The sequence below is a fragment of the Pollicipes pollicipes genome, unplaced genomic scaffold (assembly GCF_011947565.3).
Source record: "Pollicipes pollicipes isolate AB1234 unplaced genomic scaffold, Ppol_2.1 Scaffold_7261;HRSCAF=8764_pilon_pilon_pilon, whole genome shotgun sequence".
Lineage (NCBI taxonomy): Eukaryota > Metazoa > Arthropoda > Thecostraca > Pollicipedomorpha > Pollicipedidae > Pollicipes > Pollicipes pollicipes.
In genome coordinates this window covers 10,194,166-10,209,680 of record NW_023597054.1, presented here as the reverse complement: position 1 = coordinate 10,209,680, position 15,515 = coordinate 10,194,166, and the positions used below count along the sequence as shown (strand labels likewise).

Sequence of the window (15,515 nt, the reverse complement as noted above, 5' to 3'; positions counted from 1 at the left end):
CTTGCATAAGGATGCCGGAGGCTACACAGGCCCGCACAAAACATTTTGTGATAGGCCACCCGGCTCCATTGTCCCACCACCAACTGCCGACTAAGCGAAAGCCTTGGGTTACATCAGGTGGCTGAGCGAATGGAAGAGGAATTTCACTAATACCATCTTCAAAACGGCGACGGTAGAAATCAGGGAACTGCGTACCAACGAAGCGATCCCTGTTCATGATCAAAAATATGTGACGAAATTAATTGAGAGGGATTCATACCATCTCGACAGAGCTATCAGCAGGGAATCAAAGAAAGAGAGAAAGAGAGTGACAGAGCAACGTCGCCACCGCGAAAATTCAACAAGCCTCTCGATGTTGCGAAATGCAAGTGCAAGTCTCAGCCCAGCTTTCCATGCCCAATTGCCTGCACAGTGTATCAGGAGGAGGTTGCCTCGAAGGACCAGTGCAGGCAGGCTGAGTCGCCTTCCCCGCCGACTGCTGAGCCCGCGCCGCCCGCTGAACCAGCGCTGGCTGCTAGTGCTGAACTCGAGCCCGCTCGATGACCAAGTGGTCTCAGCGCTGGCGAGTCAGCCGAGAGCACGGATTTTTACACGGTTCCGTACATGGTAGAAGGTGGCGACGGCGCCGATTCCTCGTTCCGGTTGAGACCACTGTCACTGAGATCGTAAAGTTTACGATCTAATACCGCTCTGGCGGTTGACAGCTACGGTGGCTCGAACCGGGCCGCTGCTGCTATCATCAACGCCCTTCAACAAGACAGCGGAGACGGGCTGGCTACTTGACATCAAGGAGACGGTTGGTCAAAATGCTGAGGCAATCCACGAGTCAGGTTTGACCATCCCTTGCTCCAATTGCTGCGAAGGCAGGAGCTATATGGGTCACGCGGAGCCAGACGAATGCGGTCGAAAAACACGTGGCTGTCATCACTGAGTCGGGCGGCCGCTGCGTGACTCATTTTACATCCGAGTTCGGCCGCGCTCTGCACTTGTTCAACGAGCTACACTCTGTGAGCCCGCAGTGCGACGGTCACATCAATGTGCTCGGCTGCGATGGCACGGTCGTCAATACCGAGACGATAGGCGACGTGTTCCGGCTGTTTAAGCTGGCCACCGAGTCACCCGTACACTGGTTCATCTGCCATCTGCACGGCAACAAGTTGAACCTCTTCCACCTGCTGCTGAGCTTGGACGGCACGACCAAACGATCAATTTTTTTTGACCCCTCGATCAGCTAGTGCGGCACGAATTTGAGTTTTTGGGAAGAACTTTTGGTATGTCTTGTACTCTTGGACACCTACGCCAAGGATTTATTTGTCTCAGTTGGTTTTGTTCCTGATAACATACCCTACTCGTTAAAACGGCTGCATTGGATCCAACACAGCACGCGACTCATGAAATCCCTCATAAACTACCTATCACATAATCACTGCTTCTGAAGAAGTTAAGCCCAGGAACCCATCTAAAAACAACGCACCTTGCAGGCAAAAACTGCATGTTTCATCACCATTTCGGCTCCAACTATCCATGAAGACGCATGCTTTTGCCGAAATTACTGACCGATGACATAAGAACAGCGTGCAATATGCCTCATTCCTCCCACCAAGTTACGTCAAGAGCTATGCGTATCACAAGTAACCAACTTTGCGTCAAATAAAACAAGTCCGCCGCTCCTGACCCCAGTTTTCCGCAAAGCATTCGCTGCCCATTTAATTTCTGGCGAATCGGTGTGTACGTTTTACGGCAGATTTACGTTAGAACTGCGTGCGCTGCAACTAAAGTACTGCGTTCCAACTAACAAAGTCCATCCTCAAGCCTAATTTTGCGTGAAGGCTCGCACAGGCGGCGAATTTAAGTGTTACATGTTAACCAGATCTGGATGCAAGACCCAATTACGGTTCATTTACGCCACGACCATGCCTTGCTTGAACTGCTCGCTCCCTTGTTTAAAATCACGACCTGCTTATAAGCCTATATTAAACATAATCAACATTCACGCGTCTATGCGCACGGCTTCCTACCACTGCTCATTCCTAGTATGCCCTGCCCACCCCCGGCCCTTTAACGCGCGCCCATCCCGCCGCCGAAACGGTCCGCTGAAGGACTGTTTCGAGGGTGGGATGGGGGAGGGGGGCGGCACAGCGCCACGCACCGGCTCATAATCCTATAGAATGCGCCACAGAAGAAAGGGTGTACGTCGGGGGGGGGGGGGAGGTATGGTAGCAGGATGCGGACACAAGAGAGGAGACTTTTGCTCTTCAAAGTCTCTGTTCTTCGACTCACATTTTGAGGTCTCGTGTAGACTATAGAGGGTCGTGCGCTATCGGAAACTAACAGGAGTTCGCTGGTCAGGAGCACGTGTCTAGCTGGTCCCTCCGCCGAACTCCTCTCTCCTGACACGCTACGGTCCCGCCGTTATTCCACCAATTCTTAGCACCACCCAGTAGACTCTGCCTGCGGCTGGTCGCTTCGTCATAGCCCCTTCCATGTTTCTCTCATTGACTTCAAAGTGCTGAGTTAATTTCTGACGTTTCTTTCGTCAGCCGTTGCATATCGATGTTGTGCCGACAGCTGGCGCTCTGCTCTCCAGAGCATCGGCCTCTCGGCCATCAGCGAGGTGTTAACAGGGAATTGATACGCTGATGCTGCCCGGCCGTGTCGTTGTGAATGCTCTCCCACGACTCGCACCGGCAATCGTCCTGCTTTTCGTTTTTCTCCCCAAGCCGCGGCGACCTGCCGAACCTTTGCGATCCCTGGCGACTGGGCGTGATTTCTGGGCGTCGGCTAACTTCTCTGTGGGTGTTACAGGGACGCTGGATATATAGATATTTACATGCATAGGTATTTTGTGGATGAGGATATTTCCGTGGATTGGCTCGCAATCATGTAAGCAAAAAAGTAAGCTCCAGCTTGCCCAAGCAACACCTGCAGTGCATCGTGAGGCCTTTTTATATCAGGTGGAAAGACTCAATTTTCATTTCTCGCAAATGTCATGCATACAGTCCTTGCAATTGTGACTGCTAAAAAATAGGATATAGAGCATTCGAACGTGCGCGTCTGAAGTACATTTTAGCTGCTTTTCTTCCAAGCCCACTCACATAGATCCACGCATTCTCTGAAGCCCGCATGAAAACAGACGAGAAACAATTGCGCTAAAACCAAAGGATCTTTCAAGGAATTGGTTTAACCGCTGCACACCCACGGACTCGTTGTGAAGGCAAGAACGATCACTTGCATGCTAAATGGCTGAAAGTCGGGACACGCGGCCGAGTGAGGGTGCAGCGGAAATGTCGCCTCAGTCAGAGCATGCCAATCCGACCGTGACGGTCACTTCTGCAGTAGAGCAGTGGTCGCCTCAGTCAGAGCATGCCAATCGGACCGTGACGGTCACTTCTGCAGTAGAGCAGTGGCCGCCTCAGTCAGGGCATGCCAATCGGACCGTGACGGTCACCTCTCCAGTAGAGCAGTGGTCGCCTCAGTCAGAGCATGCCAATCGGACCGTGACGGTCGCCTCTCCAGTAGAGCAGTGGCCGCCTCAGTCAGAGCATGCCAATCGGACCGTGACGGTCACCTCTCCAGTAGAGCAGTGGCCGCCTCAGTCAGAGCATGCCAATCGGACCGTGACGGTCACTTCTGCAGTAGAGCAGTGGTCGCCTCAGTCAGAGCATGCCAATCGGACCGTGACGGTCACCTCTCCAGTAGAGCAGTGGCCGCCTCAGTCAGAACATGCCAATCCGACCGTGACGGTCACCTCTCCAGTAGAGCAGTGGCCGCCTCAGTCAGAGCATGCCAATCCGACCGTGACGGTCACCTCTCCAGTAGAGCAGTGGCCGCCTCAGTCGGAACATGCCAATCCGACCGTGACGGTCACTTCTGCAGTAGCGCAGTGGCCGCCTCAGTCGGAACATGCCAATCCGACCGTGACGGTCACCTCTCCAGTAGAGCAGTGGCCGCCTCAGTCAGAGCATGCCAATCCGACCGTGACGGTCACTTCTGCAGTAGAGCAGTGGCCGCCTCAGTCAGAGCATGCCAATCCGACCGTGACGGTCACTTCTGCAGTAGAGCAGTGGCCGCCTCAGTCGGAACATGCCAATCCGACCGTGACGGTCACCTCTCCAGTAGAGCAGTGGCCGCCTCAGTCAGAGCATGCCAATCCGACCGTGACGGTCACCTCTCCAGTAGAGCAGTGGCCGCCTCAGTCGGAACATGCCAATCCGACGGTGACGGTCACCTCTCCAGTAGAGCAGTGGCCGCCTCAGTCAGAACATGCCAATCGGACCGTGACGGTCACCTCTCCAGTAGAGCAGTGGCCGCCTCAGTCGGAACATGCCAATCCGACCGTGACGGTCACCTCTCCAGTAGAGCAGTGGCCGCCTCAGTCAGAGCATGCCAATCCGACCGTGACGGTCACCTCTCCAGTAGGGCAGTGCAGATCGCGGCAGACTCGCACGTGGCAATTTGCAATTGCCGTCCGTTCAAGCCAAGCCGAGGCAACTAATGTTTTCCCAGACCAAAAAGCACACGGACGAAATACTACGCCGCACGCACGAACTTACGTAAGAGGAATATCCCAGCATTTGGTAAAAAAGCAGAATGGCAGAGTGGCTGCACATGTCTCGTCCCTGGATAATTGTTTTACCTGTTCCGTATAGTGTAATATATTACCATATGTCGTGGCATGTTTTTGACATTATCGCGCACGCACGGAAAACAGAATTTGATCCACTAAGATAAAATGTTAACAGGAGAGTGTCACCCGTTTATACCTCTTAATCACAGCTAAATCAGACACCTCCGATGTGGTCTGTGATACCGGCGTTTTCGAAATCCTCCTAATTAGCTCAAAGAAGTCGCTCCGACGGGAGGAATGACTGGTTGGACTCCTACTCACGACACACTATGTGAGTAATACTTTTCATTTGCCTCGCTTTGCAGAATCAGTACTATGTTATGGTCGCAAATGCCCATGATGAAACGCATTTGTAATACAGCTTATGAGAGCTTGAAACACTATTTGGGAAACAATATCTAAAAATACTGACACTGTCACTTGCAAAATTTTTGATACTCCTTTACGTCAAATGGGACGTCACACTCCGACGGTCAGTTAGTCCCTAGAACAGGGTCGGTCGAGTATATTTCGAAATCCCACGAACGACGAATTTGTTCGTTACATCACAGATACCACAGATATCGATCGCTTCCGTGGTCATCAGGGATTAATTTTGGTCATTTTCGTGTAGTTAAAAGCATCTTTTGTTTCTTTTACTTAACGTTGGTACAGTTGGTAAATCGACAACGCACTTCAACGTTAAATGACGAATTCAACATCAGAGTTAAATGAAAAAGTTACAAAAAAGCTACAAAAAGAATCAGATACCAGCTTCAGTCAACAACCAGACAATTCATGGTCATGGGCGACCTCAACGGCTTGGTATAAAGGAATATTTTCACATGACTGAAAGTTCTTAAGTATCGGTCAGCATATAAGGTGTCCTAGCCAAAATACCTGCTCCAGCAAACGAAAATGCCGGCATGGCATGATTAATAGCTGGTGATTGGCCCCAATCATTTGGTAATGACAGGGACATGGTGCTCCTGGAGCTGAGCAAATAGCTGCGCCCCTCGTCTGTCGGCAAGATTTTTTAGAGCTTTGGGAACTCCACAAGTCAATAAATAACAACGTGAGAAAGCATAGCCTAGCGTTTGAATTCGCGCGCAATGTTCTGGTAACGCTGGTTGCCATCATCAGTACTGCGCCTAGCCGCTGTTCACGTTAAAATGGCTCATAGAGTGGGTGTTCCAATCACTGCATCGTGGGCTGCAAGCAGCAGAGCTCAAAGGCCGTGCCATTTTTATCTCGCTACTGAAATGTCTCTCCTTGGTTTGCGGCTCACCACGGTTCAAAATTACTGTACATGACGTGCAAAGCTGCGAAGGCGTTGCCAGCAGCGCCGACCAAATGCCCTAACGATATTGCCCTTCAGTTGTGTTAGTTTCGGGACATTCTATTACGTCCAGGTAATGATTTTTATTAAAAGTTTTGGATGCACAATGCATATCCGACACAGACAATCATACGAATTGTTCAGCGTTCGGCTGAGACTTGTTGATTCCCTAGCGTAAATGTAATACCGCTCCGAAGACAAGCAAACGCCCATACAAATTGAGTTGGCTGGCAGGTGGCTAAGACAGCGAATTATCGGCGCGGCAACGTTGGCCTAACAAAAGCCACCACAGCACACGCTCACGGGCAGGAGCGCGGCAGAGGCATGACTCCCATACGGCCGGGAAGATGCACAAGCCCCATTCCAAGTTTTGTGTCCTCCCTCTCTTCCCTTGTACACATTACAGCTTAATGTATGAAGCGAGGAAAATATGAGAAAACCTGAAGCTATATTTGGTTGTGGGTCAGATTTGGTGACTTGACACTCTGTCCGCTCTGTCACGTGATGTAAAATATTTGACCCCACACAACATGATGTCAGCCACAAACCATTTGCTTTGGGTACAGTCAGACTGTTTCTGAATGTCTCCTAAGGCAGTACATCCAGCGGCCCAAAAAATGGGCAATATGTTGTGGCTCATGAACTGCTTGTTCGTTGTCATAGTAACCACTTGTCACAATGCCAGTCAATCGGTAGAAGCGATGGGAGGCACGCATGGCCATGGGCGGATCCAGGGGGGGGGGGCACGGGGTCATGCCCCCTTGGGCTCGGACGGGCCCATGAGTTCGAGGGGGTCTATAGCCGGCCGAACAGGTGCGGTTTTTTAACACAAAACGCAACAAAACTGGGTATCTCTGGGCTTCCAGGCAACCATGAATAGTTATAAGCGAAAGAAAAGGGCCTGCGAGAAGTCAAAAAGATTATTCAGCAATTGAAAAAGTCGTGAACTGGAAATTTTAAGCCTCATTACACTATCTAGGGGCCCCATGCTGTTTCCTTGGGACCTACATGCCCAATTGCAGGATTATTACGATTGTTAAGGAGCATTCTACGTTGCCCTTTATTTCTTTGCATTTATTCGGAGGGCCCTGCGCTGTTGTTGGGGCCCATCCTGTTTACGTGCCAGGGCACTCTTGTCAATCATGGGTCCTTCCACGGAGTCTTTCCATTCGCCAGACAGGCTCTGTGAGCTATAGCCGGGGTCCATATATTAACGGGGTATTCTCGGTTGCTTAGGGGGCTTTTACGTGCGTCTCGGTTAAACTACCGACACACTTGCGACATGCCCATAGGTGCTCTACATTGGTCTAGGGCATTCCCAATTATCTGTCTCTGGATTAGGGCCCTACACTCTTGTCGGGGGCCCATCTGATGGCCTGCTGGGCACACTTAGCCGTTCGGGGACCCTTCACACTGGGTCTTGGGTACTTTTTTAATAGGGAGCCTTACGCTCTCGTGGGGGGTCTATCTGATAACCTGCTCGTGCACATTCGATTGCTCGGGGGTCCTCTACATTGGGCGTTGGGCACATACTGTTCGAATGGGGCCCTACGTACTTGTCGGGGGCCCCCTCTGTTCGCCTCCTCGGCCACACTGGGCTACTCGGGGGCCTGCACATTGGTTCTTGGTGTTTAAATTTAGGGCCCACTGCTCCCATCGCAGTCATCTGATAACCTGTTCGGGATTCACTCCACCCCTCTGGGGCCCTCCGCACCGGGATTTCGGTACTTCTTATTTGAATGGAGGGCATTACGCCCTTGTCGCGGCCCCTTCTGATAAAATGATCGGGCTCATTCGATCGTGGAGGACCTCTACGTCTGGTTTTGGGCACTTCCCTCCGCTTTTTCGGGGTCCATTCGGAGCCCTCTACATCGTGTCTTGGGTACTTTCTTTCTAAATTGAGCGCCCTACGCACTTTCCGGGGACTTTATCTGTTTATATACTGGGTATTGGTGCTTGCATTTAGGGCCCTACACTCCTGTCCGGACCACCTGATAACCTGCTCGGGTATACTCCATATTTCGGGGGCCCTCGCACTGGATTTTGGCCACTTCTTATTCGAATTGAGGGCCTTACGTTTTTGTCTGGCCCGTTCTGATAAGCTGCTCGGGCACATCCCATCATTTTGGGATATTTACATGGGGTCTTCGGTGCCTCCCATTCACATGGAGGGCCTTACGCTCTTGCTGGGAGCCCTATTTGTTAACTGCTCGAGTGTACTCGATCATTCGGGCGCCCTCTACATTGGGTCTTGGGTACTTCCCATTTCAATGGAGGGCCATACCTTCCTGACGGGGCCCTATTGCTAACCCGGTCTGATGCACTGGATCAATTGGGGGGCCTCTGCATTGGGTGTTGAATATTTTCTATTTGAATGGAGGGCCATAAGTTTTTTTAGGAACCTTCTTTGTTAACCTACTCGAGCACACTCGATCATTCGGGGGCTCTCTACGTTGGATCTTATGTACTTACTGTTTGAATGGAGGGCCCCACGCTCTTGACTGGGGCCCTATATGTTAACGTGCTCGGGCGCGCTCGATCGTTCCAAGCCCTACACACCACGTCGTGAGCATTTCTTATTTGACTGGATGGCCCTGTGTGCTTGGCGGGCCCCACCTATTCAGCTACTCAGGCCGGTGGCGGACGCGGTGGGGAGGGGGGGGGGGGGGGAGAGAGAAGGCACGGGCCATGCCCCATGGACCATGCCGATGGCATCTGAAGGCTCCGAAGGGGCTCATAACCGGCCAGACGGACGCAGTTTTCTTACAACAACAAAAACACAATAAAAACAAAAAAAAAACAAAGTTTCCTTGTAACAAAAACAAACAAAATTAGATGTCTTTAGGCCCACAGGCGACCAAGAACCATTGCTATCAAAAGTAAAGAGTCCATGAGTAAACGAAGCTCATTCTTCGCTGATCGAGAAAGTGTTGCTTGTGGGACATTTTGTGGCTCATTACGCTGTCTAGAGGCACTACGCTGTTGGCTGCCTGGCCCTATATGCCTACTCGTCGAGCCAATTTGATTGCCAAGGAGCTTTCCAAGTTGCCCTTGATCTCTTTGCATTTTCTCGTAGGGCCCAATGTGATATTGGAACACTATCTGCCTCCATGCCTGAGCACAGTTGATCGATTAGGTCTCCTCCACGGATTCTTCCCATTCGCCCGAAAGGCCCTGCACACTTTTTCCTGGGTCCCATATGCCAGGGTACACTCAGTTGCTTAAGGTCCCCTCATATAGGTCTCGGGTTCTTTCTACTTGCATGGAGGGCCTTGTACTGCTGCTAGGGCTCTTATGAGGTAATGCACGGACACACTCGATGCTCAGAGGCCTTGCACTTTGATCGAGGGCACGGACACGGACACACTCGATGCTTAAGGGCCCTGTACTCCCTTTGGTCTCATTTGCGGATGACTCTTTACTCCTGTCGAGGCTCGTGTTGTTAACCTACCCGCGCACTCTTGATCGCACAGAGGTATTAATTCATGGTCTTGGCTTCATACTCAGTAGATCCTAAACTCAGTACATTCATACTCAGTAGATCCATTTGTAAAGTTCAACACTTATCCGTTTGTCATCCTGCAACGGTCAACTGCCCGAAACGTAACGTGACGGTTATGCAACGCATCTTGGGACTCTGAAAGCATTCCAGGGCGACGTGTTGGACCTGGCAGGGTTAAGCGATTCTTTTAAAACAGCTGTACCAATGTGCACGCATCATTCGATCAGGCTTTGTTGTCTGGCTTTCTTCGAAACAACGGATTTTCCTGAGCGAAGGATGCAGCATGGTCCCTGGTCCCAAAAGGTGCCTGTAGCGGTGAATGTGTGTATGGCGTTGGGTACGATTAATCTTCGTTGTTTGTGAAACGCGTGAGCAAAATTGGCTCAACCGTACAACATCTGAATATGGCTTTCTCAATAGGAATTTGCCCAATCACGCTGCTTAAAACAAATGTGGTGGTAATCAAGTCGAAATTTGCTTCACATACATATTTGCGTTGGGATTTCCAGTTATTGCGGAGAATGCCTTGCCCAGTAATTACAACTAACCGCCCATGCAAAGTGGTGCGCGTTATTTTGTGTAGATATGAATGTAGCCATCGTGGGTTCCATTATATATATATATATATATATATATATATATATATATATATATATATATATATATATGTATAGAGAGAGAGAGAGAGAGAGAGAGAGAGAGAGAGAGAGAGAGAGAGAGAGAGAGAGAGAGAGAGAGAGAGAGAGAGAGAGAGAGAGAGATATATATATATATATATATATATATATATATATATATATATATATATATATATATATATATATAGTTCCATTGCTCACGAAATGAGTGCATTTTCTTATCAGCGCGCAACGATTGTACCTCATGATAACCAAACGACAGCAAACTCAACTGAGACCCAGGGGTGTCATGTTTTCAAATCGGCTGCGGGGGGGGTGGGGGGTGGGGGGCAGCTGGTAAGGTTGCCCTAACCAAGCCCAAAAACTGGACCACTAATATTTACACTTTTGGTGTCCAGGGCGAGCTAACAATTAAGCCCGCGGCACGCGCTCAACTTGATTTTCATTTGTGAGTTGCTCTTCTTCTCCCCTGGTTGTAAACACTGTTTGCGCGCTTGTTAAACAACACACCAGGTTCACGGAGAAATAAAAGGACAGCAAAAGAAACAAGTTGTCTATGCGTTAAACTCTTGTTTAGGGATGACAAGCTGTGCAGGCAGGTGAATGCAACCAGTCACAATTTACTTACAGGCTGCCGCATATTGTAGAGCTTTTTTGCCCCCCTCCCGGTATGACTGCTTGAAAACCCTGCCCATGAACCCCATTGAAAACCCCATGAAAAAATCTGTATTTTCTTGGTCCCGTATTCCCTTTTTGCCCATATTCATAAGAGGGGGGGGGGGGCTAAAGTCAGCACTGAGGCCTGCTCCCCCAAAATTATATAGTGAAATCCCTGCTGAGACCAAGGGTGAGGGAATGGGTGCGATCGGAGTGGCATAAAATAAAATGCGGTACGGTCATCCGGTCATGGACCTCACCATTCAGGCCCCAGCAAAAACCTGTGGTATTAAAAGTGTCAGCGACTCATTCTCCATGTGCAATAGTATACAGTGCGACTCCAGGACATGAATCCCCTTCTTTACAACGTAGTCCACTGGAGGCAAAACCCTGGTCTTTCGATGATTTTGTTTCCCTCGAATGAAGCCTTTTTTATCACCCACTTATCATTCGCGACCACAAATAAAACATTGCGTGATACTGCAAACCACTAAAGCATTTTTGTATTCCTATCCTCAGGTCATCATGGTCATCCTCCCTGCCTCAGTCCTCCCACAATGACGCACTCAGCATAAGGTCACCTGGGTGGCATCTTTGACACGTGCTGTCCGCTCGAAGCGCGTCACCACAGCTCCGGCACCACCAGCTGCTTGACAAACTCGGTGTAGTCGACTCGAGCTGAGTCAGAGGCCGACACCACGGACAACATTTCCTCCACCTCCTCCTGGCTGAAGTGCTCGCCCTCTTCCGTCAGAATGTGCACCAGCTTGTCCTGCGGTATAGTGCCCTCATCCTCTTCCTTCTTCTCTTTCTTGGCCGGTCCGCTCGGCCCACGAACGATTTCTTCCAAGCCCTCTTGCTCTTCGGCCAGCACCTGGTTTGTGTGATGGGCAGCATGTGAGCGATCACGTACACGCAGATTTTCAGCAGTCGTTATCTGGAATTGGCTTCTTTATGACATCGCTTTGGCTATACGAATTGTGCACAAGTAAACAGAAGGCGATTGGCACATCAGCGGGAATAATCACCCGCTTGTCGAAAGGTAAGTGCCAGTATTTGTAATAGGTTTGCTATAAGGGACCTCTTGCTGAACGCCAGGCCGGGCTGCGGCACCCCTGCGAGGATACCTATCAATATAAAACAAAGACTGCGTGCATGATGATGCAGGCGGGAGAGAAATACGTGAAAACGATCAACGGTTCATGAAATCTAAATTCTTCCTAACATTATCAGCTCCATGTTTTAGCAGCACCACCAAACTAACCTCAAACGCCTGCAGGAGTTGCTCGGCGGTGGCGGACGGATACTTCCTGTCCTCGACGCACTGGATGATGTAAGGCATGACGGTCTCCAGCCGGATGAGGCCCGGCTGGCCCTCCTCCTCCAGCTGGGTCACCATCTCCTGCAGGTCACTCTCGCTGGGGCAGCAGCCGACTGAGCGGATCAGCGTGCCCAGCTCGTGCACGTCCACCCGGCCCGTTCCCTCCGTATCCAGCGCCTGAGGGACACCATCGCAGCTTAGTAGCATGGTGCGAACAGGAACGTTGCAGCTGCGTCGCCGTCTCTTGAAGTCTGATCCGGTCCGTCCCTTCTGTGTACAGGGTCTGAGATTAGACAATATAGAGATATACCTCGGTGATATGTGCGGAGGCGGTTCCTTCATTCACAGGCACATGTGCTGACTTCAGCATTTAGCATCTAGGTTAAGTTGCATTTAACACATCATAACTCATTTTAGAATTAGTTCTGTTAACCTCTCAGAGTACGATACATCTTTTTTATGTCTAGTCCGTCTAGATCATCATCAGCAAGTGTCAGTGCTCATCCTAGCCACTAAAAGTGATCGTCAAAACACCAGTCCGCTGGTCCACGGTCGATTAGCTTTAGGCACATACCTGAAGCCACTGACCGGAAAGACCAATCTAGCGTGTTGATTAAGGCTTTATTGGGGCTCGGCGCCGGTCTCAGGCCGCGAGCAGCCCAGTACCAGGCACGGAGCTGCGTCATCCGTGGCAGTGTTCAGTCCGTTCGTGAGTCGGAATAGTGCAACGGATATTGGATCTGGTTAGGCGGAGCGCAGAAACAGACGCACGCGCTCCAACTTCACATCATTCTAGCATCGTCGAGTTTTCATTGCGCTTTGTTTACTTTTGTTTACGTAACTTTCACAGAAATTCCTTCGTATTTAAAGCCCTTTATAAACAGTCAAATTATGAAATGCAACGGGACTGACTACAAGTTCGCGCATGACTTGTCGTCCATAGTCATCCATATTGGCAAGGTCCCCATGTCGATCTAGTGCAGAAGTCTAAAGCAATACAGAAGCAACGTCAACCGGAAAATGTTTCCACAAACGGCGCTTTACGGTTACGGAAATTACAAACAATAGTTGTCTTTTGCGAAACTGACGCCGCTTGAGTGAGGCTTGAGCAGCTTGTTTGGAGCGGAATCAAAGTGATAGTCGTCCCAGATAGGTGGCAGCGTGATCTCCAAAACACACAATCCTCACAAAGCCGTTGTGTTTGGGCTCATCACTTCTCATCTCAACCAGTTTTGACTTGACTGGGCCTGTAGGTGGTGCCACACAACCACCTCTAGGTGTCCAGCAGGGAGCGCCATAAAACCAGCCCCAGGTCGCTAGCCTGCGGGAGAGCCACGCAACCAGCCCCGGGTCGCTAGGCCTTGCAGGGCCGCCACGCACCCACCCTCGGGTTGGCATGTGCTGTGAGGATCACCTCCTAACTACTGTCGAGTCGTTCTGAAGGGAGGGGGAGGTGTCACGCACCTAAACGCAGGCGCTCTGCGGGGGGTGAGTGCCGCACAAACTGCTCAAATTACAGGAGCTGCATGGAGGGTCATCCGGTCAGCTCTGAATCACAAGGCCCTGGGATATTTACACAGCCTGAACCCCGTCAGGGTCGGGCTGCAACGAGCCCACGCGCCACGCCCTGAGTCGCCAGTCGTCGGCCGCACGCTCACCTCGAACAGCTTCGTGATGCGCCGCTCTAGGTGGGCTGTGAACGGGTCGTACTCCTTCTGATCCCGCTGCCGGAACACGCTGCGGGCCGAATGGACCACCTTCACGAGCGCTGGCACCTTCTCTTCACCGTCGGCGGCGTCCCCAGCCGCCTCCGCTCCTTCACCAGGGGGCGGGGCGGTGCCCGCGTCGTCGCCTGGAGCCTGGATCGCCTCTGCACCCTCGGCAGGCGGCTGCGCGGCATCTGAACCCTCAACGGCTGGAACTTTGACTGCCTCTGCGCCCTCAGCGGGTGTATTCGCTGCCTCTGCACTCTCTGCTACAGGCTGGGACTGCTCCTCACATTCGACCTGAGCCTGGCCCTCCCCGCCCTCTCCCGCCGGAGGCAGCTGCGCCTGCTCTGCACGCTCTTCCGGCGTAACGTCGGGCTCGGACTTGACCACCGCCTCAGCCGGCTCGGTGCCGGCGGGGATCGCCTCGGATGAGCTCCCCTTCGGTGGTGTCAGCGGCTCTTCCTTTACCTTGGCAATGGTGGCGGAGGAACGGGTGGCTGGCGCCTGCCAGAACAACGAACGACGACAATTTCTCGCTGACCCCACGCGCGAACGCAAACAGGAGTGTTCAAGGGGGAAGCTTTGGGACTGAAGTGGGGAGGATTCTTATATCAACTAGCCTGAGGAAAACTGCCAAGTGGTCTAGAAACTCCTACTGGCTTCACTTCCTGCACACTTAAGCACGGATCTACACCCACGTTTACGCTGTAGACCCGTTCCATATGAATGGGTGTGGTCACACTCCGAAGAATGGGGCGGGAAATCTGGGCCAGTGGATAGCGCGGCTATAAATCACATCTTCAGCATAAAGGGTGCAAAACTTTCCAAGCCGGAGAATTGTCACCAGACTATCCAGTAGTCATATGCTTACGTTGTCAGGCAGATTAGGCGCGCAAACGAAGACGTAAAGCGCCCGCACGCGAGCTCCACACGAGCACTCGAGCTCCTGGCCACACAGTCAGTGTTCCTATGGCGGCTTGTCGTTAAATGAGTAAAAAAAAAAAAAACACAACGAACGAACAAAGCAAATGCGGGAATATGTCATAGTCGGGCAATCAGGAATAGTACCGTTGATGCACATCGTGCAGTGCCGTTGTGCACAGAGGATAAAGACGGAAGGGTATGTTTCCCTACCACTGGCTCACCTCGGATGGTGGAGCGTCACCTTGTTGTTCCTGCTCTGCACCAACATCAGCACCAGTGACGTCTTCACTCATGCTGGGATGAGGGGTTATGCATTCTGCAGCTTCTGGTTATTCGAACACAAAACAATTGTCATGTGCTTCTGAGTACGTTCAGCGCACGTCCGCATCAGTCTGTAGCGCGATACCAAGGGCGGGGAACCACGTGGAAGATGCGCCGCGTCACCACAGAATATCAACAAAGCAGCGCCCTGTTGCTATAGCAACGTCGGCTGGCTCAGCTGATGCATGGATGAAGTGTTACGAAAGCATGCCATGCGGCTGCAAATTTATGTAAGAATGCACCGATGTGCCTTGAATTCATTGAGTAAAGCAGAACACAGTGAGCGCACCCGAAGTCAGGTCACAACAAAGTAATCTTAAAGCCTTGCAATCAATGTATTTGCACTTGGAAGCGATGAGTTGCTAACTCTAGTGTATGCACTTTCCTGGCTTACTAGAATCGGATGCTACCAATCGTCATTTATTATCGCAATGCATCTACACCATCATACCAAACTAATTCTCGCTGATGGAGATGTGTGAGTTTCCCACTGGTTCC

General features: G+C 51.2%; 1 protein-coding gene across 1 annotated transcript; it reads right to left on the bottom strand.

Moving 5' to 3' along the window:
• Positions 1-11,364: 11,364 nt before the first annotated feature.
• LOC119112953 (dynein regulatory complex protein 8) lies at positions 11,365-15,036 on the bottom strand. Its single transcript, XM_037237257.1, has 4 exons — positions 14,918-15,036; positions 13,722-14,276; positions 12,007-12,240; positions 11,365-11,616 (listed from the first exon to the last, which is right to left on the bottom strand). Exons 1-4 carry the CDS (start codon positions 14,987-14,989, stop codon positions 11,365-11,367), a joined length of 1,113 nt encoding a protein of 370 aa, XP_037093152.1. The 5' UTR covers positions 14,990-15,036.
• Between the last annotated feature and the right edge of the window lie 479 nt (positions 15,037-15,515).